The following is a 26750-nucleotide window of genomic DNA, read 5'->3' as shown; positions in this document are numbered from 1 at the left end:
GCTGAGATCTGAGAACTGGGCTTCAAAGACAGCCCAGGCAGGAAAATTCAGGAGACTCCTAGCTGCAATAAACCACTCAGAAAAAGCTGGAAGTGGCTCTGTGCCTCAAGTGGTTGAGCACTAGCCTTGAGCAAAAGAAGCTCAGGGTTAGTACTCAGAGTTTAAAGCCCAGGACCATTAAAAAAAAAAAGGAAAACAAACACCACAGGATTTTGTGCCAATGTTAAAATTCCAAGTTCCATATTAAACATTATTATTTTGGAAAATAATACCATGAGACTGACAGTGTTCTCATACTTGAAGACTTTTTAAAAATAATATTGACAATACAATTTTATGTTATATAATAAGAAGTCAACATTTGGAAAAACTGAATAACTCACTGAATCAATATTTTTCCAAATGACCAATGCATGCTGTTATAAAATCATTTATGACCAAAAGGTTCATTCCAAAAGCAAGGTGAGTGAATGGATGTTAGCACAGTATTACGGAAAAGCTCATTGATACTCTGCTGGGTCCAGCACTGTGGTTAACTCTAAAGAAACTACCACACATTGATTGTGATGTGATAGCAGAGAATAATTCATAATTTCTTGAAAAGACTAGTTAGATACCCCTACTGTCTCTCATTACATATTTCTGCAAGGGTGCATTTTTCCAGTATACTTCAAATCAAAACAACATACGGTAATAGATTAAATACAGATGCAAATATGGAAATCCAGCTTTCTTCTGTTAAATCAAACATTAAACAGATTTATGAAAATGTAAACCATTGTTATTCCTCACTAATTTTTTTTATTTGGAAAGTTTCAGTAATTTTTCATAAGGATTTTTAGTGAACGGACAAATATTTTTTTAATTCCCTGTGTTTTGTCCTTTTTTGAGCTGATACTGGGACTTGAACTGCACTCTCACTTAGCTTCTTTGCTCACAACTGGTGCTCTACTATTTGATCCAGGCCTCCAATTCTGGTTTTTTGCTGGTTATTTGGAAATAAAAGTCTCTTGGATTTGTTTACCCAGGCTGGTTTGGAACTGTGATCCTCAGATCTCAGCCTCTTGATTAGTTAGGATTATAGGTGTAAGCTATTGGTGCCTAGTTTAAATCCCCAATTTTAATCGTTAATACAATAAATGCTGTCCCAAAACATGATTTCTTCCAGCCTACCAAATGATTCATGCCAATTACAACTTACAAATGTACCACCAACTTTATCAAGCTTTCATTATGAGGCAGGGAGAGTCTATTACCAACAGCTTCTTCTCTAGCAATCTTATTCTTATTATCTGAAAGAGCAAAATAGAAGCTTGCTCTCAACACACTCTAAAGAGATTCACTTGGGATGATACCAAAAGACTATTCATGTTTATGGCTATTCAGTTATAAATCTCCTCTCCACCACATACCCGATATGAGGCACCTAGGATCTGAGACCCTATTCTACACAAGAGGACTTTTGTTTTCTTTGCTTTTAAGACAAGGTCTCATTGTGAGGCTGAGTCTAGATTCCTTGGGATTCTTCTGCTTCAGCCTCCTAAATATCTGGATTATAAGACATGTACTTCCATGTCTAGCCCACAAGGGGACTTTTTTTTTTCTCATAAAAACGATGTCATGAACTCTAAGCATTTACTCATGCATTATTATCTCTCTGATATCTTAGCTGGAAACTTTATAAAACTTTAGAAACTCACATTCATCTTGGTCATCTGTGGCCTATAAAAGAAATAATTGTTTTTATCACTAATTCTCTACCTGCATATTAACATACTATACAACAACTAACATAAGGCATTAGACTTAGTGGAAGTACTCAATATATTTTCACAAACTTCATGGATGTTCTTGAAAAGTAGTGTCCTTAGTCTTGTATCCCTTTCCTTTTTCCGTTTGTTTCCTTTTTGTTGTTATTTAATCTTAGGGCTTGAACTCAGGGTCAGGGTGCTGTCTCAGCTTTTTTGCTCAAGGCTAGCACTCTACCATTTTGAACCATAGCATGACTTCTGATTTTCTAGTGGTTAATTGGAGATAAGATCTCACAGATCTTCCTGCTTGGGCTGGCTTCAAACTGATCCTCAGATCTCAGCCTCCTGAGTAGCTAAGGTTATAGGCATGAGCCACTAACTCTTGGCTTTTTGTTTCTGGTAGTAAGAGATATTGAACTGAAGACTTCACACATGGCAGGTAAGTACTCTGCCACTTAAGCCATATTTATGTTCTATTCTTACTAAGTATCTGAAATTACAGGCATGTACCACTATGCTTGGCTTAGTCCTGTGTTTCCTTTAATCCGTGACCCTATATCCATTGCTCAGAGGTGCTGAGAATTACAAGTGTTTTCTCTTTTACTGATCCTGAGGCCTGCTACCAAGGCCTCAGAGGGAACTCACTGGTGACATGACTCTTCAGAGACAATGGGTCTCTGGATGAATAGGAAAATCAAAGCATGCCTTAACTCCCACTCCACTGGCTTTGAAATGACTGGCTCTCTTCGAGCTGTGCAATGACAGTGTTTTCTTTGTTTGGTGAGATCCCCATGAACTCACATAATAGAGCTTGTTTGCCTGTCTACTTTCTGCAGAAGGGCTGTTTTGATAAGCTTTACTACCTGGCAAACTTATTCTGTTGGCTATTTCTATATTATAAAGATGAATATCAAAACAACCTAACAATAATAAAAACCCCACAACTTTGATCCTAGAAGGCATGTTAATTTATTGTACTAGCTTTACTTTATAATACTGATCATTCCTAAGTTGTTTGTGTGGGTGTGTGGTTGTTTGTTTGCACAAATCTCTCTCTCTTTTTTTTTTTTGTCCGTCGTGGGGCTTGAATTGTGGGCTTGGGTGCTGAACCCTCAGCTCTTCAGCTCAAGGCTAGCACTCTACCATTTGAGCCACAGCACCCACTTCTGGCTTTTTCTGTTTATGTGGTGCTGAGGAATCGAACCCAGGGCTTCATGCATGCAAGGCAGGCACTCTACCACTGAGCCACCTTCCCAGCCCTGAAATCTCTCATTTTCATCAGCTGTGTAAAGTATTCCCCTGGAATCCTGGGTGATCCCTTAGGAAGGTAGGCTTTCCAGACTTCTAGAACACCAATCTAGGGGCCTCTTAGAAACGTGTGGCCAGATTCAAGAGCAGTCTAAAATAATTGTGGGCTTCAGGAAAAGGTAGAAGGGTGACACCTGCTGGAAGAGCACCTGATGACTCAACTTTCTCTGGGAAAACGCACAGAATTATGGGAAAACTGGCCCCAAAGCATATCATGAAGACTCAGGACCCAAGATAGACTAGCAATAACTAACATTTATTGAGTGTTTCTCTCTTGCCAGACAGAGGCATTACATGCCTAAATTTATTTAATCCTCATAACTAACTCCTTATATTTTAGAAAAGGAAACTGAGGATGAGAGATTTAATAACTAGCCCAAGTTTACAACTATTAAGTGAGGGAGTTGGACCTAAATCTAGGACTGTCAAAATTCTTTTTTTTTTTTTTTTTTGGTCGGCCGTGGGGCTTGAACTCTGGGCCTGGGCACTGTCCCTCAGCTCTTCAGCTCAAGGCAAGCGCTCTACCACTTGAGCTACAGTGCCACTTCCGGTTTTCTGGTGGTTTATTGGAGATAGGAGTCTCACGGTCTCTCCTGCCCGGGCTGGCTTTGAACCATGATCCTCAGATCTCAGCCTCCTGAGTAGCTAGGATTACAGGCCCGGCCGACTGTCAGAATTCTTGTCCTCACCAGATGCTGATGACACATGCTCTTAATCCTTGGCTACTCAGGAGGCTGAGATCTGAGGATCACAGTCCCAAGTTAGCTGGAGCAGACAAATCTGGGACTCTTATTCCAAATAACCAATAAAAAACTAGAACTTGAGGCATGGCTCAAGTGGTAGAGAGTTAGACTTGGGTGAAAAGCCTAAACAAGTTCAATGCCTAGTACAAGTACCAATACACACACACACACACACACACACACACACACACACACACACACACAAAGAAATCTTGTCTCCTATGCTATATCACTTATTATTAACACATATACATATATAACATACTCACATATTTGATTATAAACATAAATAAGTATATAAACCTGTGTGTGTACACATATACTCTTTATTCTTGTTAAGCCTGATGCTTAATATTAAACAAAATAACTAAAAGGTAGCATGGTAAAATATGACATATGTCCAACACTATCCCATGTACTCTTAAATTTTACAACTCTGACATAATCATCAATAACTGCTGCAACAAGGGTTTCAAGAGAAAAAAATCAATCAGAGGAGTCAGGATGAACAGTCTAGGGCAGAGATGAAGCAATGCAGACTACTCATGAGTTGAACTGGTGGTGAAGAAGTAGAAGGGCTGTCTCAAGCACTAGCCTTGAAACTCTGGAAACCTAGATCTGAGCTCAATAAACTGCATGGGGAATAAAACAATACTTTCATTTTGTAATGACTTTGTTTCCAAATAGCTAAATTAATCTGTGTTGATGTGACCTGTCATGTATAGAAAGCAATAGGGATTAAAATCATTGTAGTGTATCGAGCTAATATTCCCAGAAAAGACAAATTGCGTAAGTACATCGACCTGTCTCATGCATGAAAATGTGCCTTTCCAAATGAAAAGCCATACTGAACTAAAAAGATTCACGAAGGGCATGGCAGAACAGAGCTTACTGGACCAGGATGCTCCTGCAGTAGATACCACAGAGACAAGAACAAGTTGGAATGACAGGAAGCTCATCTTTTTCTAGTCTCTCCCCTGTGTACTTTGCCCTACACATCCTCTTCCTTTAGAGTCCATTTACAACTTTCAGCTTCTTAGGCTCAGCTGGTTACAGATTCCAGAGCCAGGTTGGGACTGGTGATCTTGGCTGTCTGGATACAGACACCCATAGCTGCATGGTCAAGCCAGGGTCTTTTGGACTCTCTCTTAGAATTTCTAAGGTGGATTTTAATTTCAAAATGAGGTAAGAAGACATTAGATCAGTCTTCCCAACACATGCTTCTTAAGAAAATCTTTCTCTCTTATTTTTGGTACCTGACTTGAGTACATAAGATGTAATTACAAAGATTTTTGATGCAAAACAGCTAATTCCAGAAGCCACATCCTCAAATTCCTCATGCTATTGTAGACACACTGTGTATTTCTACACAGTGTGTTCTTCCACCCATTCTTTACACAAGGATCCAGGCACAGGGAAGGAAAAGCCATGTGGTGCATACCCACTGGACAGACGGGTGGAAGCCCAAGTGCTCTTGTTCTTCCTCCATCCTACCTGGGCCTACTCTGGCATGGACTTCAAGCTACTGCCATAAGCTCACCATCTATTTCTATCATCGTCCAGGTACTAAATAACAAAGATGTCTACAGAATATCTTTTCCTCTTAAGGCTGACACTCTACCACTTGAGCGACCCCTCCACTTCCAGCTTTTTGGTAGTTAACTGGAGATAAGAGTCTCATGGACTTTTCTTCAGGACTCTGGTTTTTTGTTTTTATTTTTTGTTTTTAAGAGGCCTAGCTGTCAGGATAGGCACACTCCACCATGCAGGCTCACATGTCTACTCTGATGTATAGCTTACCTCGATGGAGGGGAAGACTGCTCAGTTCCTGGGATGCAAACTCAGAGATGCATACAAAGAGCTTCTCTCCCTCCTTTAGACTGGGGATGGTCACAATTTCCACAAAACTGCTAGGAAACTGTCCTAAAAAATAAGAAGATATTGAATATTGAAATTTTTGTGAAGTTTTTGCAAGGATTTATTTGAGTAAAACAGGGTAAGGTATGTAGAAGTAGAAAAAGAAGAAAATACTTCCAGCTCCTGATACAGGAAATTAGAGCTAAAGACTCCTTGAACATTGAATTTTATTTTAATATTGAAGTTTATTTTCCTGTCTGTGTACAAGGACAAGTTTTTTTTTTTCTGAGTCCGTTTAGAGACCCTGAATGGAAAACTCACTGAGTCTAATAAGTGGAGACTCTACTGTAGAGGTGCAGGGCACAGAATCACATGTGTGCTTCTAGGAAGGCAGAGAAGGTGCTTGTCTGTGAGCTCTTAAATGATCCTCCAGAAAGGCTGTAAAGGGAACTTGATCAGGAAATGTTGGTCTTCAAAAGTCTGAAAACTTAGCTCAGACACAAATGATAACTCACCTACAATCTTAATTCATTACACAGGTAGTAAATTACCATGGAAGATCAGAGAAATGGGTCAAGAAGAACATGAAAAAAGACAGGGTCTCACAGGATGGCTGTGAACCTTCTACGTAGCCCAAGCTGGCCTTAAACTCACAATCCTCCTGCCTCAACCTCCCAACTGCAGGAATCATTGGTGTGTGCCACCACATCTGCTCTAAGAACATGAAGCTTTTTATGAAAAAGATAGCATTTCAGAATGAAGATGAATAGGGTTTATTAGGTAGTTGTAGAAAGAACGAACCTCCCAATGTGAAAGAATAAGAACTACTCCCTGCCCTCAAGTCTCTTGAATCTGTCCATTTCTCTCCAGGGCTATCATCCTTTCCTACCTGGATGACAGCAACAACCTCCCACCGTGCCTCTTTGTCTTCAGTTTTGTCCCTTCTTCTCATCTTGAGCTTCCTATGATACAAGTGTGACCCAGTTGTAGTATTGTTCCAGTTTCCCTTACCAGGCATAGTTTGTCCTCCAGGATCAGCTGCTGCTCCTCTGTACAACCACCCCCTCAACCATACAAGCTTTGTGCCTTCCTGAAGGACCCTCAGTCCCTTTGTTCCCTCTCCCTCTGGAGCCTCTAAGGGAGTGATTCTCTTTGCCGGTTCATGTTTCGTCTCAGCAGAGACATCACTTTTGATGGGAAATCATCTACTTCACAAATGTGGGCTAAGTGTCCCCTGAATCTGCTCTTAGGACTGTGTTACACAGTCCAAATCAGACTTTACAAAAAACATCTGCAAATCAAAGATTAGATTTATATAGGCTCATTAATGAGAGAAACCCATATTCCTGTGTCTTAAAGAATGGGAAAAAGGGAACCAGAAGCATGTAATATGGGAGACAGGAATCTTTAGGGTCAAGATGACCTTAGTTCAGAGCAACCACAGATGTAGAAAGGAGAGAAAAGGATGAACCAGGCTGCCCTGCAAAGAATGAACCACAGAGCAGGGAATGAGAGAAAAACACAGCAGAGGAAGCAGGTGGAGAACACCCTAGGTTCCATCAGAGGTGAATGTGGCTGTGAAAAGCAATGATCACAGGGCTTCTGAAGACAGGAACAATACATACATTGAAAAGAAAAAAAACAGCACTGAATACAAAGGCTCAAGCACTGGGAAGGGAAAGGAAAGAAAAGGGAAAGACATGGGTAGAAAACTAAGCTAGTGACAGCTAGCATCTAATCAGGATGCTGAAGCATCCAGAAGGAGTCACTAAGGAGAGAGATCACTAATGATGACAGAAACTGTCCTCACAGCAAAGGCTGCAGTGTGCATACAGAAGACATGAGCGCATTCTGAAGTTCCTGGTTCAGGTTCCATGGTCCATTGTGCATAGAAGGAAACATGGGCCTCTTACCTGTAACGTCCTCCTTCTTCCCTAGAAGCCAAAATTCATCCACCACTGCCAACACCTCGATAATATCCCCCACAAAGAGTGGCAGCTCCTCTGATACACTAGGGCAAAAGTCAAAGATGGCGCGGACCACTGAGCCAGTCTCCATGCTTCACAACCTGGAAAGGAAGGCCCAAACCATCAGAGATAGCAACATTTAAGATGTACTGTAAATCTGTTTTTTGAGAATGGTAAAGCTTAAAACATTAAGACACTTAAAATGAAATTTGAAAAAACAAGCAAATGAGTTTCCTTATTTTTTTAAAATAAAATATTTTCTCATGTATTTCTTTAAAGAATAATTATTTCCTTACATTTTTATTTGAATCTCAAAACAATTCTGATTCTGAAAAATAAAAAGTATACCCTATACCTATTCCTCAGATTGACAGAGAAGGCCAGGTGTGGTGGCACATGCCCAAAATCCCAGCTACATAAAAGGTTCTCAAAACAAGCTGATAGGCTGGGTGCTGGTGGCTCATACCTAGCTACTCAGGAGGCTGAGATCTAAGGACTGGGATTCAAAGTTGGTACAGGAAAGTCTGTGAAATTCTTATCTCCAGTTAACCACCAAAAAGCAGGAAGTGGAGGTATGGCTCAAGTGGTGGAGCACCAGCCTTAAGCAAAAAGAGTCTAGTGAGAGTATGAGGTCCTGAGCTCCAGCCTCAGTACTACCACATACACATACATACATATATACAAGTTGATAGTGATGGTGCAGGTCTATAATCCCAGCTACTTGAGAGGTAAGACAGAAGCATAGTGTTCTGAGGCTGTCATAAGGGCAAAAAGCAAAAGACTCCATATAAATAATATGAGACCCTACCATAAAAATAAAGCAAAAAGGCCTGGGTGCAGCACTAGTGGTAGAGCACAAGGCCCTGAGTTCAAATCCCTATAGGGCCAAAAAAAAAAGTGAAAGAAAAGATTCAAGTTGGTAACGTTCAGGACATGAAGTATCAGGCAACACATTACTTTTTAACTATTTAGAGAGAGTTCACTATGTTGAAAATGAATTATACAACTTACTGGCCAGGACCGGAGGGAAAAACCGGGAAAGAGCAAAGAAGGGGTGACATTGTCCAAAAAGAAATGTACTCATTACCTGACCTATGAAACTGTAACCCCTCTGTACATTACCTTAGTAAAAACAATAAAAAATTAATATTAAAAAGTAGAGACTTGAGACAGGGCATTTCTTTTATTCCCCATACGCATCCTGAAGATCAGGACATGGCATTTATCCAGCAGGGCCAGGACTCACTGAGGCATTCTGGCTCCTGTGTACTGTGACCTGCCCACAAGCAGCAGGGCCCACCTTGCCTAAGGTCAAGATTTAAGCACAATGAAAAGTAAGACTCCACAGAAAGAGCAAAAAAGTGCCGTGCATGGGGCTTCCAGGTGACGGTTAGTATACTATACTATATCAAGTACATGTTTCTCGTTCAATGAAGCCTGGGCCAACCCTGGAGAGTGAGTTTCTAGAACTATCATGCGTGGTGTGTCCATTTCCTTGACTCCTGTGGCTGGCAGCACCAGAACACCAGACCATAGCAGCTGCCTACGTCCACCAATGGACACCCAGCCACGATCAGAGCTATGCTCTCCCCAGGCCTCTTATAGGGAGCAGCTGGGACCTCCAGGGGCCAGGCCCCAGCCTCCTTTTCTTGATTCCCCTCAGGTACTGGTGGGTGGAGATGAAGACTCTAAGTCCTCTCACCAGGACTATGATCATACCCCCAAAGCATCAAAGGCCTCCAGACAAAACAAGACAGGCATCAAGGACTCCCAGGAAATAGAAGGTGGAAAAACATGTTAGATATATACTTCAGTATACTAATGTGGACTGTCTATCAGATTTTAATGAAATCCTGAAGGAAAATTAAGCATTATACATTTAATTTTCTCTGTTGAATAAAAACAGCTTGTTACTGAGCCTTTTTTTCCTCCGATAATGAGATGATTGAGTCCAGAGTGAAAAAGAGAAGTGGCTATAACATTTCCCACATCTTCCCTACACAGAGTTGAAATTCATTCTCTTCCCCTGCTTCCCCTACTCTCCCTTCTTTACTTCCCCCTCCTGGGATGGGGGGGGAAAAGTAAAACCTCAGGGCCTCCTATAAGGCAAATGATCTACCACTGACCTAAACCCCCAGCCTCCAGATTTTCTGTATTTAAGAAATAATCTAACTGCCGGGCGCTGGTGGCTCATGCCTGTAATCCTAGCTACTCAGGAGGCTGAGATCTGAGGATCATGGCTCAAAGCCAGCCCGGGCAGGAGAGACCGTGAGACTCCTATCTCCAATAAACCACTAGAAAAAAACCGGAAGTGGCGCTGTAGCTCAAGTGGTAGAGTGCTCGCCTTGAGCTGAAGAGCTGAGGGACAGCGCCCAGGCCCAGAGTTCAAGCCCCACGACTGACAAAAAAAAAAAAAAAAGAAATAATCTAACTATAGTTACAGTCTGAGGACATAGCATACTGTGAATGCAAAGCAAGATTCTGTAGTCAGAAAGACCAAGGTTCAAATCAAGGATGGAAGAAAGTACTTTGCATACCCCTTAGCACCCTAGGGGTTGGGACAGGGTAGGTATTACTGTCCTTCTTATAGTACATTTTCTCAAATTTCATCTCACTGACTGCTATCAATATCTAAAATGTCAAGTAACAAATTAGCATAAGCCCCACTGATTTCTCAGAATTTAGCCCCTGTGATCTGAAAGAGTTAATGAGACCTTTTCATTCTCCCAAAAAATGACTCAGAAGCAGAGAAGAATCTGGCTCAACAAATTCTTTTACTGACTGACCTCCTACTCTGCTGGGATAAGTGTGTAATTGCCCAGAAACACACACCCTAGAAGGTACAGAAGTCACAGCCTACAGAGTTCTGTGATTCATATGTGAGACGAGGGAAGGCCTGCTGGCCCCTACTTGACAAATAATTTGGATGGATTTGGCCTCAGCCTTCCCTGCGGAAAAGCAACTATTATTACTCACACCAGGCCATTGTGGAAACCTGACCATATAGCTTAAATCTTTTGTTGTTGTTGTTGTTGGTCGTGGGGCCTGGACACTGTCCCTGAGCTCCTCAGCTCTACCACTTGAGCCACAGTACCACTTCTGGATTTTTCTGTGGTGCTGAGGAATCAAACCCAGGGCCTCATGCATGCAAGGCAGGCACTCTACCACTGAGCCACCTTCCCAGCCCCATAGCTTAAATCCTAATCATCAGTGGCTTCTAAAAAATAATCTACACAATCCCAGATGGAAGGAAAAGGAATGGCAGTAAAAAGGAGAGCAGCAATGGTCAGATAAAACAAAGGGAACATCTACCCACAGGGAATGACGCCAGCAAAGCTAGCAGGGAAATCCCCTCCCTCCCTGGTTGGTGGTTATCTGCGCTTCCACTCTGAAAGAGCTGTTCTGCATCTGCAATATAAACAGCCATGGAAAGGTAATTCTCCAAACGCTTTGAGAACAAGAACTGTGGAGGGAAGAGTTGGTATTTGCTTTTGTTCACTGGTATGCAGTGGACAGTTTCCTCTGTCAGGCAAAGAAACATTCTGAAACAACTTACTAAACCCTAAGAAAATGTATCACACCGTTCAAAATCAAAATCTCTAGCTCCACTTACCTAAAATTCAACTAACCATCTCTTTCCCTCAAAAAGTTGCACTTTCCAGCTTGTCATAAATCCTCCAAGTCAAGCATTAATATCTGTGATCCTCCTTCAGTTTCCGTAATCCATAGTACACTAATAACAATGGCCACCATTGGAGCACTTGGCATGTGCCAGCCATCCCTATAAGGCAAGGATCAAACTTACCCAACTTCCTTAGCTACCAAATAGCTGATTCAAATCCAGGATTCAGGCCCATGTTCTTCCATTTGTTTATTTCCTTCCAGGGCTGGGGCTAGAACCCAGCTCTGGATATGCTAGGCAAGTGCTCTACCATTGAGCCGCACCTACAGCCTCTATGTTGTTTACTACAAAATTTACTCCTTTCAAATCTCATTGGTCTTTCCTTCAAAATATTCCAGACTTCCCTTTTCCTCTCTTTGTATCTCCAATATGTTATTGTGAAAATAATAAATTTACAGTGATATATTCATGCCTCAAAGGTATTTTAACTTTTTTTCCCCTTTTGTGGTGCTTGGGATTGAACCCAGGACCTTGTATATGCTAGATTCTACATTACCTGACATGGTTATTTTATCATATACCATCCATTTTATTATACATGTATCAGCTCAAGTTATTTTGTGACATCTTTAAAAATAAATAAAATTTCGGCATATATATGTGTTTTTTTTTTTGGTTGTGGGGCTTAAACTCTGGGTATGGGCACTGTCCCTCAGCTCTTCAGCTCAAGGCGAGTGCTCTACTGCTTGAGCCACAGTGCCACTTCTGGTTTTCTGAGTGGTTTATTCAAGATAAGAGTCTCACATACTTTCCTACCTGGCTTTGAACCATGATCCTCAGATCTCAACCTCCTGAGTAGTTAAGATTACAGGCGTGAGCCACCAGTGCCCGGCAGCATATACATCTTGAATCTTATATTTGCTTATAATTTCTTTAAGTGCTTTTATTGGTGGGGGTCCGGTCGTGGGGTCTGAACTCTGGGCCTGGGCGCTGTCCCTCAGCTCTTCAGCTCAAGGCTAACGCTCTACCCCTTGAGCCACAGCGCCACTTCTGGCTTTTTTCTTTTTGCTTATATGGTGCTGAGGAATCGAACCTAGGACCTCAGGCATGCAAGGCAAGCACTCTACCACTGAGCCACCTTCCCAGCCCCTAAGTGCTTCTTTTCTTGTCAGCAAAAATTATCATTGTTTTCTTCCCACTAAAATGTCAGTGAACCTGATCAGTTTTTCCTAAATGTTGATTTTTACATATTACTTTGTTGCTTAACAATTTACAAGGCCTTCCTACTTTCTGTAATTTGTTAACATATTCAACAAATATTTATCAGCCTAAATAGGGCAATCAAAGGATCATACAGGATAAAAATTTTGCTTTCCTGGGCAGGCTAGTATTTGATGACCTTTAACCTGATCTTTTTTTCTTTTCTTTTTTCTAGGACTGAGACTTGGACTCAAATTCAAACTCAAACTGGCTAGAGCTCTACCAATTGAGCCACACCTTCAACCTCTAACTTGATTTTTTTTTTGGGTGGGGCCATAGGGCTTGAACTCAGGGCTTGGATACTGTTCCTGAGCTGTTTTGCTAAAAGCTTCCTGCTCTACCACTTTGAGCCACAGCTCCACTTCTGGTTTTCTGGTGGTTAATTGGAGATAAGAGTCTAATGGACTTTCCTGCCCAGGTTGGCTTTGAACCATGATCCTCAGATCTCAGCTTCTTGAAAGTAGCTAGGATTACAATCATAAACCACCAGTACCCTGCTTCTAACCTAATATTTTAAAAAGTTATTCTTTCATCTTATGGGGGCTGGAAGTAGTATTTAGACTTATCTCTACTATCATAAGTAATTCAGTTCCTATCCCAGAGTATCCATCCTCCCTAGGGAAAAATTAAACCCTGTGACACCCTGAGCTCTCAACTTAGAAGTAGATACTCAGATTCAGTCATCCAAAGAGGGGGCAGGGGAGGAGAGCTTAAGTTTCCAGTGATTTTTTAGTACCTCGAGGATATTTTAACATTTGTTTCTGTGGTTATGTTTGGGATTGAACCAGGGTCTTGCACATGCTAGGAAAGGGCTACAGGACTGGCTCTCTCTCCCTCCCCATCCCCCCTCACACACACACACACACACACACACACACCCCAATCTACTGGCTCTCTCTCCCTCCCCATCCCCCCCCCCCCCACATACACACACACACACACACACACACACCAATCTAGTCGCAAATTCTTTTTAATCCTACATCTCTCAACTTGTCTTTTTCTTTTTTCTTTCTTGTGCTGGGCCTGGGCTTAAACTCAAGGTATAGGCATTGTCCCTGAGCTTTTTTGATCAAGGCTAGCACTCTCCCACTTGAAGCACAGTTCCACTTCTGGCTTTTTCTGGTGGTTAATTGGAAATAAGAACCTTATAGACTTTCTGCCTGGGCTTGTTAAACTGTAATCCTCAGATCTCAGCTTTCTGAGTAGCTAGGATTACAACTATGAGCCATGGGCACCCAGCTCAAGGTCTGGCCAAAACATAGTACTTCTTTCAGGTTGCACTTCGTATTTTTCTACTTCATTCCACTCCACTCAGTAGTCAATGCAGTCTAACCCAATCCAACTGGTCTTTATGTTCTTAAGCATTTTCATGGCAGGTCCCATCTCCACCTGTTTAAATATACTTCCTACTCCCTGTGTCCTCCAAATAATTCCCGCCTCTCCTGCTCACCTCCACCTTTCATGTTTCAGTGCCTATGGCCATTGTCCCCATACTATTTTGTGGATCTGAGACATCAGATTGGACATGGAAGAGATGATGTCCTAAGAATAGTCATTTTTTTTAACTCAAAAGTGAAATAAAACTTTACAATGTACTTCCTGCAACCCAAGTGCCCACCGGTAGGTAGACGAACAAACAAAATGTAATATATACATTCAGCCTCAAAAAGGGTGAACATACTGACACATTTACCACATGGATGAACTTGGAAGATAGGTTATAGGCTACCGTGCACTTGTGGTTCACACCTGTAATCCTGGCTATTCAGGAGGCTGGGATCTGATTATTTCAGTTCAAAGCCAGCCTGGACAGACAAATCTGAGAGACCAGCAAAAAGCAGAAAGTGAAGGTATGGCTCAAGTGATAGCCAGAAGCAAAAAAGCAGAGTATGAGCCCTTAAGTCCAAGCCCTAGTACAACATATGTGTGCAAACACACATATGCACATACAAAGATATTATGCTAAGTGAAGTAAGCCAGACTCAAAGAGACAAATACTGCATGATTCTACTTACAGTGGTCAAATTCATTAACAGAAAGAATAGTAGTGGCCAGAGCCAGGGTGGAGGGGATACAGAGTTAGTTTGGGAAAATTAGGAAGTTGTGGGGGTGACTGGTAGCAATGTTAATTGCTTAATATCACAAAACTGTACATTTAAGATGATGAAAATAGAAAATTTATATTATATCCATTTACTACCATAATCATGTTTAAATATGTCATCAAATATGACTGAATGTGAGGGGCTGGGAAGGTGGCTCAGTGGTAGAGCGCTTGCCTTGCATGCCTGAGGCCCTGGGTTCGATTCCTCAGCACCACATAAGCAAAAAGAAAAAAGCCGGAAGTTGTGCTGTGGCTCAAGTGGTAGAGCGCTAGCCCTGAGCTGAAGAGCTGAGGGACAGCGCCCAGGCCCAGAGCTCAGGCCCCATGACTGGACCCAAAAAAAATTTTTAAAAAAAAATATGACTGAATGTGAAAAAAGCCTGGGAGAAGATGGGCGCTAAAGACTCACACCTGTAATCCTAACTACAGGATCTGAAGATAGCAGTTTGAAGCCAGCCTGGGAAGGAAAGTCCATGAGACTCTCATCTACAATTAACCACCAGAAAACCAGAAGTAGTGCTGATGCTTAAAGTGGTGAGCCAAAAGAGCTCGGGACAGCACCCAGGCCCCATCCCATGAACAAAAGAAAAAAAAGCCTGGGATACTCCAGTTGTTTGTTGTTGTTGTTTGTTTTGCTTTTTGTTTTCGCCAGTCCTGAGGCTTGAACTCGGCCTGGGCATTGTCCATGAGCTTCTTTTGCTCAAGGTTAGCACTCTACCACTTGGGCCACAGAGCCACCTCCAACTTTTTCTCTTTATGGGGTTTTGAGAAGTCAGACCCAGGGCTTCCTGCATGCTAAGCAAGACTCTACCACTAAACCACATTCCTAGCCCTTCAGTAATTTTCATAAGCAACATATCTACAATTAAAAATCTACCAAGATCACAAACTATAAACTTTTACCCTGACAGATACTGTTATCAACCAGCTTAATAAGTAATTTCCAATATGGCCTTTGGGGCTAAGGTCTGACCTTGGAACAGACCGTGGATACTGAATGTCAGTCCTAGCTCTGTCTTGCAACCTGCTCTTATGCCCAAGGCAGATGCCTAAGCACGGAGCCCAGCCTTCCCTCAACGCTTGTTTCTGTTAACTTAATCGATGGGTGGCACCTGAGGCCAAGGCTGGTCATGTGGGACTATTGGTTTCTCTGGCTTCTTCCCTCCTTCTGGCTATGAGTTGGCTGTACTGCCTATCCAAGGCCCCAGGTCTTGTCAGAAGTCCCCTCTGAGCAGCTTCTCCCTCCATTATGATCTCTGTACTGAAAAGATCTCTAATGTGACCCTGGGCAGAAGCCAGGCCTACTGGTGTATACAAGTTATCTCAACTACTTAGGAGGTAAAGGTACTTGGATTGTGGCAAGGCTGGCTGGATAAAATTAGCACAAGACCCAATCTGAAAAACTGAAAGCAAAAGTGCTGAGGGTGTGGCTAGAGCACCTGCCCAGCAAATATGAGGTCTTAAATTCAATCCCCAGAGGAGGAGGGACAGGAAGAGATGGAAAAGACTGAGGGCAGAGAATATTGTAAAGTATAAGATAATTTACTAAACCTACTGTTTTAAAACCCCGTAAGAGATGACAGAATATAAACCTGAAGACTTTGAAAATTATTTAGAAAAATGTCAACTCACAAGTCTCTTTCCTAGACAAAAAATCAAATTTAGCCAATATATGCTGGGTGCCAGAGGCTTATGCTATAATCCTAGCTACTCAGGAGGCTGAGTGAAATCTGAGAATTAACATTGGAGTCAGACAAGACAGTGAAGGAAAAAGCTGAGCAGGAGCACACAGCCCTGCATTCAAGCCCCAGAACTGGCCTTGAAAAAAAATTAGCAGATTGCCTTTCTCTCCCCTGTCTTCCTCTCCTTGGGTGGGAGCTGGCATATACCTTTGGATCCCTTTAAGGGACCGGGAGTGGGGTCCTCTTTGCAGTGGCTCTCTAGGACAAGTTCCCGCAAACAACATGCTTTCATGAGCATGTTGAGGTTTCTCATGTTTTGGAACTGAACTTTCCAGAGCATGCAATACTTAGAGAGTATGAATCCATTTCAAGATTTCAAGTCCAAGTAGACACAAGAACTATTTAACCTCAAAAGCAGCTAAACATTTCTGTTACCTTCGACAACAGAGGACCAAAAGTATAGTTCTCCTCTTGTTGGGATCAAAGGTGTTAGAAATGAAGTCTAACTGCTTCAGGAAGGAAGGAAATGATAGAAGCTATGAAACAGCATTTCCTCCTCTGGTTTATGTCACTGAAGTTAGCTTTGGACAGGTCAGCAGTCACTGCCTGGCAATTCCTCAGAGAACTACCAACAGATTTGGTAGTAGAGGAAAAGGAAAAGTAACGGCATACCAACCAAGAGGTCTAGGCTGGGTGGAGGAGGATGGGCTGGGTCACCAGTGAGCTTCAGTGTGTACTGGTTTTACTGGCTGTGGAATGCAGGAGTGGCCTGCCCTGGTTTAGAAGGGATGATTGGAGAAACTAAGGTAGAAAAGTACAGGAATCTGCTGTCATAAACTGCCTTACAAGATTTTATTGCAACATCTGGCTTATCTCAGCAGATGGAATGGGATTATGTCAGAGTTTATGCCAATCATGGAAAGGCCCTTCAGTCTTTCTTGGGATCTGAACTGAAACAAGCCTTGTTCTAAAATACCCAATCCTTCCAGAAAGTTTGTTTTGACAGAGACAAAGCTAAATGAAAAAAGATGCAGGACTGTACACCCCCGCACGGCAACTGTAACTAACTTAAGGCTATCAGGCAGTAAACTAATTTTTTTCTCCCTTTTCTAGAATTCTATCTAGTTTTTTTTTTTTTGAAAAGTTATGCTAGTGGAGGAAAGGAGAGGAGCTTTATTGTCAATAGTTTGGAACTGATGAGGAAATTTATGTTAAATAAACATTTTCAAGTGGATTAGCCTACGAGTTCCTTAAGTATTCTCTGAGACTGACATTTCTTAAATCATGCATGAATCTCACTTATGGGTGGATATTTAAAAACCACTGACTCATAACTAAATGAATTGGACAAGTCTGAGCTAAGCAGCTTAGCAACACATTGAAAGGAACAGCTCCATGATGATGCATATGTAATAAATGCATAGATAATCCACAGATAGCAGTTGCATACGTGCAGGTTGAGGTAAAAGTATGGAGTAAAACTTTAGGGTGTGGCTGCAGATAACAAGAACACAATAAACACTGAAAATACAAGCAGCTTGGGAGATATTTTCTAAGAGAAGCTAGGAAAATGTTGCAAACAGTAAGAACAAATGTTACAGAAGTCTGCAGTGCATGTTTCTGTTCTTTATCTGTCCAAGTACAAGCTAGGCTTTCAAGGCTCAGAAGATTTAAAAAGACACAGGACTATGCCCACCTATTTTAAACTATAAAATATGCTTAATATTTTAGAAGACAAAATCAAGAAAGTGGATTAAGAAAACTGAAGATTCTGAGCAAAAAAAGAAAGAAAAGGAAAAATAAATTGTTCAATTGGAGTTAAAAATATCTTGAATCCATTCCCGGGGTAGGTGATTTTAGGTCATTTTAAGCACAGGGGAAAACAGGGACTTGCAGCTTTATACGAACAACGAACAACCAAACTACCACTTGTTTTTTTATAGAAAGGAGCATATATATGTGGAAACTTTCAGCAGATCTTATACAAGAAGAACCAGGGAACATGACAAGACATAGCAACATCCAATGAACATCCTTAGGTGATCAGAGAGAAGGATTTAATGTCCTAACACAGGATGTCAACCCTTCCACCCCTAAGGGCAAAGGACTACACACTTTTATTATCCATTTAAGAAAGACTCTGTGGGGTGGAGGTGTGGTTAAGTGGTAAAGCATCAGCCTTGAGAGAAAAAGCCAAGCAAGAACAGGAGGCCCTGTGTTTAACAGCCCTGGTACAAGCACACAAAACAATAACCACCACAAAAACATGCAAAATGTCATTCAATAAAACTCATCCTACATCAAGAAAAGTCATAGCCAGGCGCCGGTGCCTCACACCTGTAATTCTAGCTACTCTGGAGGCTGAGATCTGAGGATCATGGTTCAAAGCCAGCCCCAGCAGGAAAGTCCATGAGACTCTTACCTCCAATAAAAAACCACTAGGAAACCGGAAGTGGCGCTGTGGCTCAAGCGGTAGAGCGCTCGCCTTGAGCTGAAGAGCGCAGGGACAGCACCCAAGCCCAGAGTTCAAGCCCCATGGCAGACAAAAAAAAAAAAAAAAGAAAAGTCGTGACCCACATTCATCTTTTTAAAGTTCTGATTTTAAATTTTACTTCTTTAGCAATTATTAATAACTAAATATAACACACTGAGAATAATGATATCACAATGATATGCTCTGGTAAAGGATGCTTGCTCTCAAAAAAAAAAGTAGGTAAGAAAGAAAATGATTATAATTACTTTAAACAAAATTTGGGGATGAAGAAAAGGAAAGGGCAATGTATACCCTAGAAGACTGAATTGCTATGCCAACATACTTTCTTAGAGTAGCCCTGTACTGGCTAATCCTGCCCTGTGGGTGTATTTCCCTGACTGTTCTGTTGGGCCTGGCCATGTGACTTGCTGTGACCAATAGGTTATCAGTGGAGATAACATAAGCAGAGGTTCTCTGCACCTATTTTGGTTTGGCCCATCCTCTGTGCTCTTCACTCTGCCAGGAGGAGAGCAAGCTCTGGTAGGAACCTACCATTTGGCCTAGACTTTGGGAGACAAGGAAAATCAGACTGGAACTCCAGGGGAAGCCTGAGGTTCAGCATGGGCCTGCCTCGATCAGGTACACTGCTGTGCACCCCACTCTTCTATCAAACACACACATCACTCACACCACTGGGGCTCACTATAAATGTTTCAGACTCAACTCAGAGACCTCCACTCTGCAGCCTGCAGGACTAGCCCCACCCCCTGCATGCTCTCCATTTTTTCTGAGCACTGTCTGATACACTGTAGGCTTTCCACAGATGTTTGCCAGATAAACAGCCCAGCACATTACATCTTCACACTGCTGATGCTCTTCCCACAGGACCGTAGAGGGTCACTTAACTTCAAGTCACTTACCTTCTAGGTGCCTTAGTTTCCTCCCATGTAAAAATGGGCTTAATAATAGGGTCTGATCCTAGGGTTGTAGTAAAACATAAATGGATTCCTATATATGAAGCACTTTGCATATAGATAACACTACATAGGAACTATTATCATTATAGTAATTCGCTGCATCAAAGACAGGGAAGTTGTGGACAGATACTCTTTTTTTAAAAAAACTGTTATTATAAAGGTGATGTACAGAGAGGTTACAATTACTTAAGTCAGGTAAAGAGTACACTGGTGGCTCATGCCTGAAATCCTAGCTACTCAGGAGGTCAAGATCTAAGGGTTGCGGTTCAAAGCCATCCCAGGGAAGAAAGTTCTGTGAGACTCTATCTCCAATTAACCACTCAAAAACCAGAAGTGAAGCTGTGGCTTAAAGTAGTAGAGCCACTAGCCTTGGGCAAAAGAGCTCAGAGACAGCCCAGGCCCCAAGTTCAAGTCTCACAACTAATCCAAAAAAAAAGTGCATTTGTTTTTTGGACACTGTCACCCCTTCCCTCTTTCTCTCAGTTTTCCCTCCCATGCCCCACAAGTGGACATACTCTTAAATTCTTTCCCATAGCTTTGGGATGAGTTTGGGAATTTAATAGGTTTTAAAATGAGGGTCTCCAAATGTATGGTGGCTCTTACCTACTGGGAAGATTAAAGATCAGGAGGATCAAGATTTGAGGACAGTCAAGTCAAAGAGCTATGAAAGCCAGACATTAGTGGCTCATGTCTATAATCCTAGCTACTCAGAAGGCTGAGATCTGAGGATAACGGCTCAAAGCCAGTCCGGGCAGGAAACTCCATGAGACTCTATCTCCAATTAGCCAGCAGAAAACTGGATGTGGTGCTGTGGCTCAAGTAGCAGAGTGCTCACCTTGAGCTGAAGAGCTGAGGGACAGTGCCCAGGCCTACAGTTCAAGCCCCATGACTGACCAAAAAAAAAAAAAAGAGCTAGTAAAACTCCATTTCAACAAATGAGCCAGGTATGGCAGTGTGTACACCTGTAATCCCAGCTATGTGGAAAGCATCGGTAGGACTGTGGTCCAAGGCCAGCCCTGGGCAAAACCACACAATTTACCTGAAAGATAACTAGAGAAAAATGTGGGAGGCCAGAGGGTGTGGCTTATGTGGTAGAGTGCCTGAGCTCAAATCCTAATACCATTGGAAAAAAAAAAGAAAGAAAAAAAGAAAAGAGGGAAGAGGGTATAAGGTGGGGAAATGGGGAATGATTTTGCTACTGGGTACGGGTACGTGTTCTCCCCCATCAGAAGGGTAAGGGAAACTGTTCTGAAACTGGCAATGGTTGTACAACTCTGTGAACGTACTAAAAAGCACTGAAGCACTTTCAAAAAGTGGACTTAATGACACATGGATTACTTCTCAAAAACTTATATTAATGTGTCTCCTAGCTGAGAAATACTCCTTGCAAAACAGTGAACACCTACGTGAAGACTTTGCCCTAATACAGCTGGAAATATAAATCATCTCCCTAACCAGCCCAGCCCCCAGCTGTCCCTGTAGTTTTTCCTGCATGATGTGTTTTAGTAAATATTCTGTTCTTGTGATTTATACCTGGATCAGATGAAAATGGATGAAATGAAACATTGTGTCATTGGCTGGGCTATCATATTTGTCAGTAAGTGTCAGCTATTCACCGTCAGCTGTGAGAACAGTGATGGTGGTAGAGGCAGAGGTGGGCGGGAGAGGGAGAGAGTAGGAGAAAGGAGTGGGGAAGAGAGGGATCATCAGTCAGGCTGCAATATAAACAATACGAATGAGACAGCAGTTCTGGGCAGAGCTCACTTCTCAAAACTGTGTAGAAGAGAAATGTGACTGTGGTTAGTTGTCAGGAAGACCAAGCAACCGATATTCCCTACACTCTAAATGAGCTGTGTCTTCCCAACGGAGCCCCAGGACTTGGCAGCAGTTTAAGAAGGAGATTGCTGCATTCATTCGGGTTCAAGAAATCCTTTGCCAAATGCCTTCCAGGGATAGAAGAAGTTCATTTATTTTACTCTTCTAAAAAAATACCCTGTATTTCTAGGAAAAACACTGGCCCTAGTGTTAAACCCTTCAAACACATCAGCTTATGCTTCACACGTCTCTGTCTCCCTCGGCGCTGCATTCCACATAGCAAGGATTATCTCTGCACAAGCAAAAATCACACACTTCTCAATTGCCTAGATAGTTTTTCCATCTATCACTGGCAGGAAGTAATTGTGGTAGGCCCACCATGATCTGGTCCCCATCTGTATGTTCGGGCCTCACTTACTACTACTCTCCTACCATATACAGTAAGCTCTGGTCTCACAAAAATATTGGCAGTTCTTGGGGAGGTCACATGTCCCTTTACACCTGCTCCATGCTTCCACCCCCACAAGAAGAAAAGAACTGAAACACAGCAGAGTAACTGGTTACACAGCATTACCATACACATTATTCCGATACAAGGACAGACTGCTTTCCAAATATGTTATTTCTAGTATATTTCACTGCAACCATCAGAAGTGTGGATAGAAAGTAATCAGGCCACGGAGCACTGAAAAGAACCATCAGGAAAGCAGCAAATCACCTCTGATTAACACTTCAATTGTGAATCATAATCATATTGTAACTTTTAATTATTTCAAGTCACAAGAGACAATACTGACCAAATTTGAATGCCACCTGTGGAATATAAGAACTAGCTTCATCTAGTTCAAACTAGATGAAAATACTGACATTGAAAGTCTGTATTCTTGCAACCTTCAAATCACCAAATGGATAAATGAATAAAGGTAAAGGCAGCTTCAAATCTCAACAATTTTCATTCTTTTTACTTGAATGTTTGCTCACTGCCTAACAAATCGTTGGTGACAAGGTAAAGGCAACAAAAAAGAAAGAAAAAAGAAAGAAAGAGAGAGAGAAAGAACAAAAGAAAAAAGAAAGAAAGAGAGAGAGAGAAAGAGGGAGAGAGAAAGAGGGAGGGAGGGAGGGAGAAAGAAAGGGAGGGAGAAAGAAAGCAAGCAAGCAAGCAAAAGAAAGAAAAAACAAAATTGGATTTCTTCATGTCCCAGCAAGGACACCAAGTCCTGGAAACCATCTGCGTTAGCATTATTATCCAAATCCCACTAGTGGTCAGGAATCCAGGATGGCAGAAGGCCCTGACAGAGTCTGGTTCCAATGTAAACTTGGTCTCTTCTTACCTGACCCTCCAGGGATCCTCAGCCGCTTCCTGATAAGCAGATCTAAACTATAAGACAATAATATCCCAAGGTGGTTCTGGCTCTGAGCCTCAGAAATCCTTAAAGCAACAAGCACTGTCTAGAAAAGGAAAACCAGAGCACTTCTCCCAGGAACATGTAAAATTCTTTCAGAGGCATGATGTGTTTAAATAGAGATGATCTATTGTAGACCATGTCACCCCAAGACTCCTCAGAAACAACCTCAGGGCCAGACCTAATTCTATAGGCCAGTGACCCTTTCTATTTATGGATGCCTGAGTAACTTGGGACCTGTGTTCGGAATGGACAGATTAAAGGGCAAGTTAACTGAGAGACAGAGACAACGCTGAAGTTACTCAAAAGGCCCTTAAAAAGCCAGAGTGCCTTTTGGCCAGCCAGACAAAAAGATAGTGAGACTCCACTTTATCAAACAAGCTGGGTGGGTAGGGTAGCCTGGTCCTGGAATCTCAGCTATTCTGGTAGTATAAGTTGGAGGATTTCAGTCAGAAGCTTGCCCCAGGCAAATATGTAAGACCATATTTAGAAAATATCCTGAAGCAAAAAAGGGCTATAGTATGGTACAAGTGGTAGAGGACTTGCCTATCAACTACAAGGTTCTGAATTCAAATTCTAATATCCCCCAAAAGGGAGTGGGGGGGGGGAGTAGGAGGGAGCACATGAATAAAGTGGCCAGGCAAATGAGGCCTGACCATTCATCATGACAACTCTGAACCAGATCCAGAAAGCTACTTATTGTTCACAAACAACAGAAAAGGCAAAAAGTGTCCACATTGCTGGGGACAGGAGAAAAGAATAAACTAGAAAGGGGAGGGCATGGGGGATGAGGCTGGGGAGTTAAGCACAACCCGACACATCCATTGCAACTTTTTCTGCTGATGGGGCAGGCTCATTTATGCTATGAGAATCACCTCGTGAAAACAATGCCCAGTGCAGGCCAGGCCCAGAACCCATGGCTAGAGTGTCAGCATTGGGCCATTCTTGCCTAGGCCCTTCTCCTACTGCCACCACGATCACATGTCTGTCAGCAACACTGGTCCTCACGTTGGTTCCCAGCAGGGACCAGCACAGATGCAGCTCCCTTCTGGGTTTCTGGTTCTTGTGATCCTGCTCACAATGACCAGGAAAAGGAGGCTCTACCAGCCCAGGATACACAGATGCACAAAAAGGACAAGAAAACAGACTTTCCTCATCCTCTCTTAGTTTGCTTCTGTCTGGGTCATGAGCTGCCTCCTGACTCCTGAGAGGGTTGATGCATGTTATGGATTCCTTTGTGAGAGTTCACTGGGTGGCCAGCACTGCTGGAGGTGTCTGGGAGATGATCAGAGAATTTAACAACTCCTTTCCTTAGAGAACTTCCTCCTTGAGGGATGGGGAAGGCTGACGAGTGCATGGCAGAAGTGTTACAAGTGTGACAAAACAGAAAAAGAACAGATCAGGGTAAAAGATGGGAACTGAAGAGGGAGGGCAGCTGGATGGAGTTCCCAGGAACTTTAATTTAGGAATTCTGTCACTTACGGCTGCTTAGGGTCACGTGACCTTTCGCATACACCCCAATGGCAGCCACAAATAGGGAGACTCAAATAATGCTTTGGGGGTTGTTTTCAGTGTCAAAAGAAAGCCAAGTACTATTTTCTCCATTCTATTTACTTTGTGAAAGATGAAAACAGGTGTAGGGTACAGAAAAAAAGGGACCTGAGGGTCTGAACTGAAGTAGACATGAAATGGACTTCTCCCTTCTGTCTGTGCCCTCAAGCTGGTCTTTGGTGTGTTGGGCTCTGGACCATGACTGCTGTTCTGAGCGTGAAAATGGGCTGACTGGGCCCATGGCTCCCTCAGGCAGGGTCTGTTCCAAGGAATCAGGCAACTCTTGACCATTCAAAAGCTAATCAGATCTTTCTGATTCCTGCTCCTAACCAGAGGACCAAAGACCAACAGGAGCTGATGGCCTAACTCTGAAAAGGAAGGAGGAATAGGAAATTACACAGTCCAATATTAAGTGCACCTCCCACTCCAAAAGCATAATTACCTCTCCCCTCAAAAAAAAAAAAACTAAATAAAAAACACCAGAGGGAAAAATATCACTTTAACAGAGATTGGTGCCATGAAGGGGGACTCCAGGTTTTCTTTTTTATATTTTACAAACTGTCTACCAGAGGCCTAATGTTTCTAATTTTTAAAAATGGCTATTTTACAAACAAATAAATAAAAAAGCAAGAGATAGCTATGGGAAACCTTCACCTGACACCCTAAAAGTTAGCAATTACTGATGCTGAAAAAACCCACAGATTAAGCTGGGCACCAATGTCTCACACCTGTAATCCTAGCTACGTAGGAGGCTGAGATCTGAGGATCACAGTTCAAAGCCAGCCCAAGCAGAAAAATCCATGAGACTCTTATCTCCAATTAAGCACCAGAAAAACAGAAGTGGCACTGTAGCTCAAGTGGTAGAGCGCTCGCCTTGAGCTGAAGAGCTGAGGGACAGCACCCAGGCCCTTTCTTGAGTACACATAACTAAGATGTACACCAAGGGGAGAGACTGATCCAGAGTAAGGACACTGTAATTTTGCATGTCTTGTAGTTACAATCATGCTGACAGCTACAGGTGTGCAGGTGTGGTGTTGAACATGGTTCTTCCTCTTAATTCTTCACACCAGCTATTAAATTCTGCCTCTAAACAGTAGGAAGAAGAAGCTGACCTCATCACGAAATAAGCTTACATTAGAATCTTGCACTTGTATTAAAAATTATATATATATGTATACACACATATATGTAAGTGAAGAAATATGTAGGACTCTTATTTATGTCAGCTCAGGCTTAGGACTTTGGACTACAGCTTGACTAATGCTGTCTCGTTTCTGAAAACATCAGGTATGGTGGTTCAAACCTATAATCCTAGCTACTTAGGAGGCAGAGATGAGGCAGATCACAGCTTAAGGCCAGCCTGGGCATAAAAGTTCACAAGACAGCATCACACTCAATCGCTGGGTACAGTGGTGTACACCTGTCATCTCAGCTATAGGAGAAGCATACTGGTTGAGCACAGTGCTGCACTTCTGTCATTCCCAGTAACACAGGGAAACATAAGTAGGAGGATACATGCAGGCCCAGGGAATAACGAAGGCCTTACACAAAAATAACCAAGGCAAAGCTGGGTACCAATGACTCAGGCCTATAATCCTAGCTACTCAAGAGGCTGATATCTGAGGATGGCAGTTCCAAGCTTTAATACAGGACATGAAAATGAGCTAAGTATTCAGTGGTAAAAACCGAGGTCTACAACTAACTCAAAAAGAGTAGGAGGAGCAGGGCACCAGTGGCTCATGCCTCCTGACTACTCAGGAGGCTGAGATATGAGCATTGTGGTTCAAAGCCAGCCCAGGCAGGAAAGTCCAGGAGTCTCTTATCTCCAATTAACTACTCAAAAACTGGAAGTGGCACTATGGCTCAAGTGGTAGAGCGCTTGCCTTGAGCTGAAGGGCTGAGGGACAATGCTTGGGCCCAGAGTTCAAGTCCCATGATGGACAAAAAAAAAAAGATGAGGAGGGAGAAATGTAGAAAGGAAGTAATAAAGCAAATATGGCAAAATGCTAATATTTGGAGACTCTAAGCAAGGAATAAGGAATACATAGTTCTTTGTACCAATCCTACAAGTCTTCTGTTAGTTTTTCCAAGATGCTTAAAAAAGACCAAACCTTTGGTAAATGGAAAGCATGTTACATGCTCTGGGATGGAACATGTTGCCATCAAAAAGACATCAGGTGTGGGAAGAAATAATTGTATTGTCAAAGCTCATAGAATTCACCAACTTTATAAAC

The 26750-nt window shown here is 42.3% G+C and overlaps 1 protein-coding gene across 2 annotated transcripts in view; it reads right to left on the bottom strand.

The window, feature by feature from the left end:
• Positions 1-26750, bottom strand: part of LOC122115936 (dynamin binding protein) — an 81301-nt gene that overhangs the window by 46752 nt on the left and 7799 nt on the right. The window contains exons 3-5 of one of the 2 annotated variants that reach the window (XM_042689541.1): positions 12655-12659; positions 7573-7727; positions 5603-5725 (exon numbers count right to left, since the gene is read on the bottom strand). In XM_042689541.1, coding sequence (XP_042545475.1) covers positions 5603-5725; positions 7573-7717 — 268 coding nt within the window. In that variant the 5' untranslated portion in view covers positions 7718-7727; positions 12655-12659. The remainder of the gene's footprint in view (positions 1-5602; positions 5726-7572; positions 7728-12654; positions 12660-26750) is intronic. The other variant, XM_042689543.1, reaches the window with a different exon arrangement.

The sequence above is a fragment of the Dipodomys spectabilis genome, unplaced genomic scaffold (assembly GCF_019054845.1).
Source record: "Dipodomys spectabilis isolate Male_0828 unplaced genomic scaffold, ASM1905484v1 ptg000125l, whole genome shotgun sequence".
In the NCBI taxonomy this organism is placed as follows: Eukaryota; Metazoa; Chordata; class Mammalia; order Rodentia; family Heteromyidae; genus Dipodomys; species Dipodomys spectabilis.
This window is presented reverse-complemented; position numbering and strand designations above follow the sequence as displayed.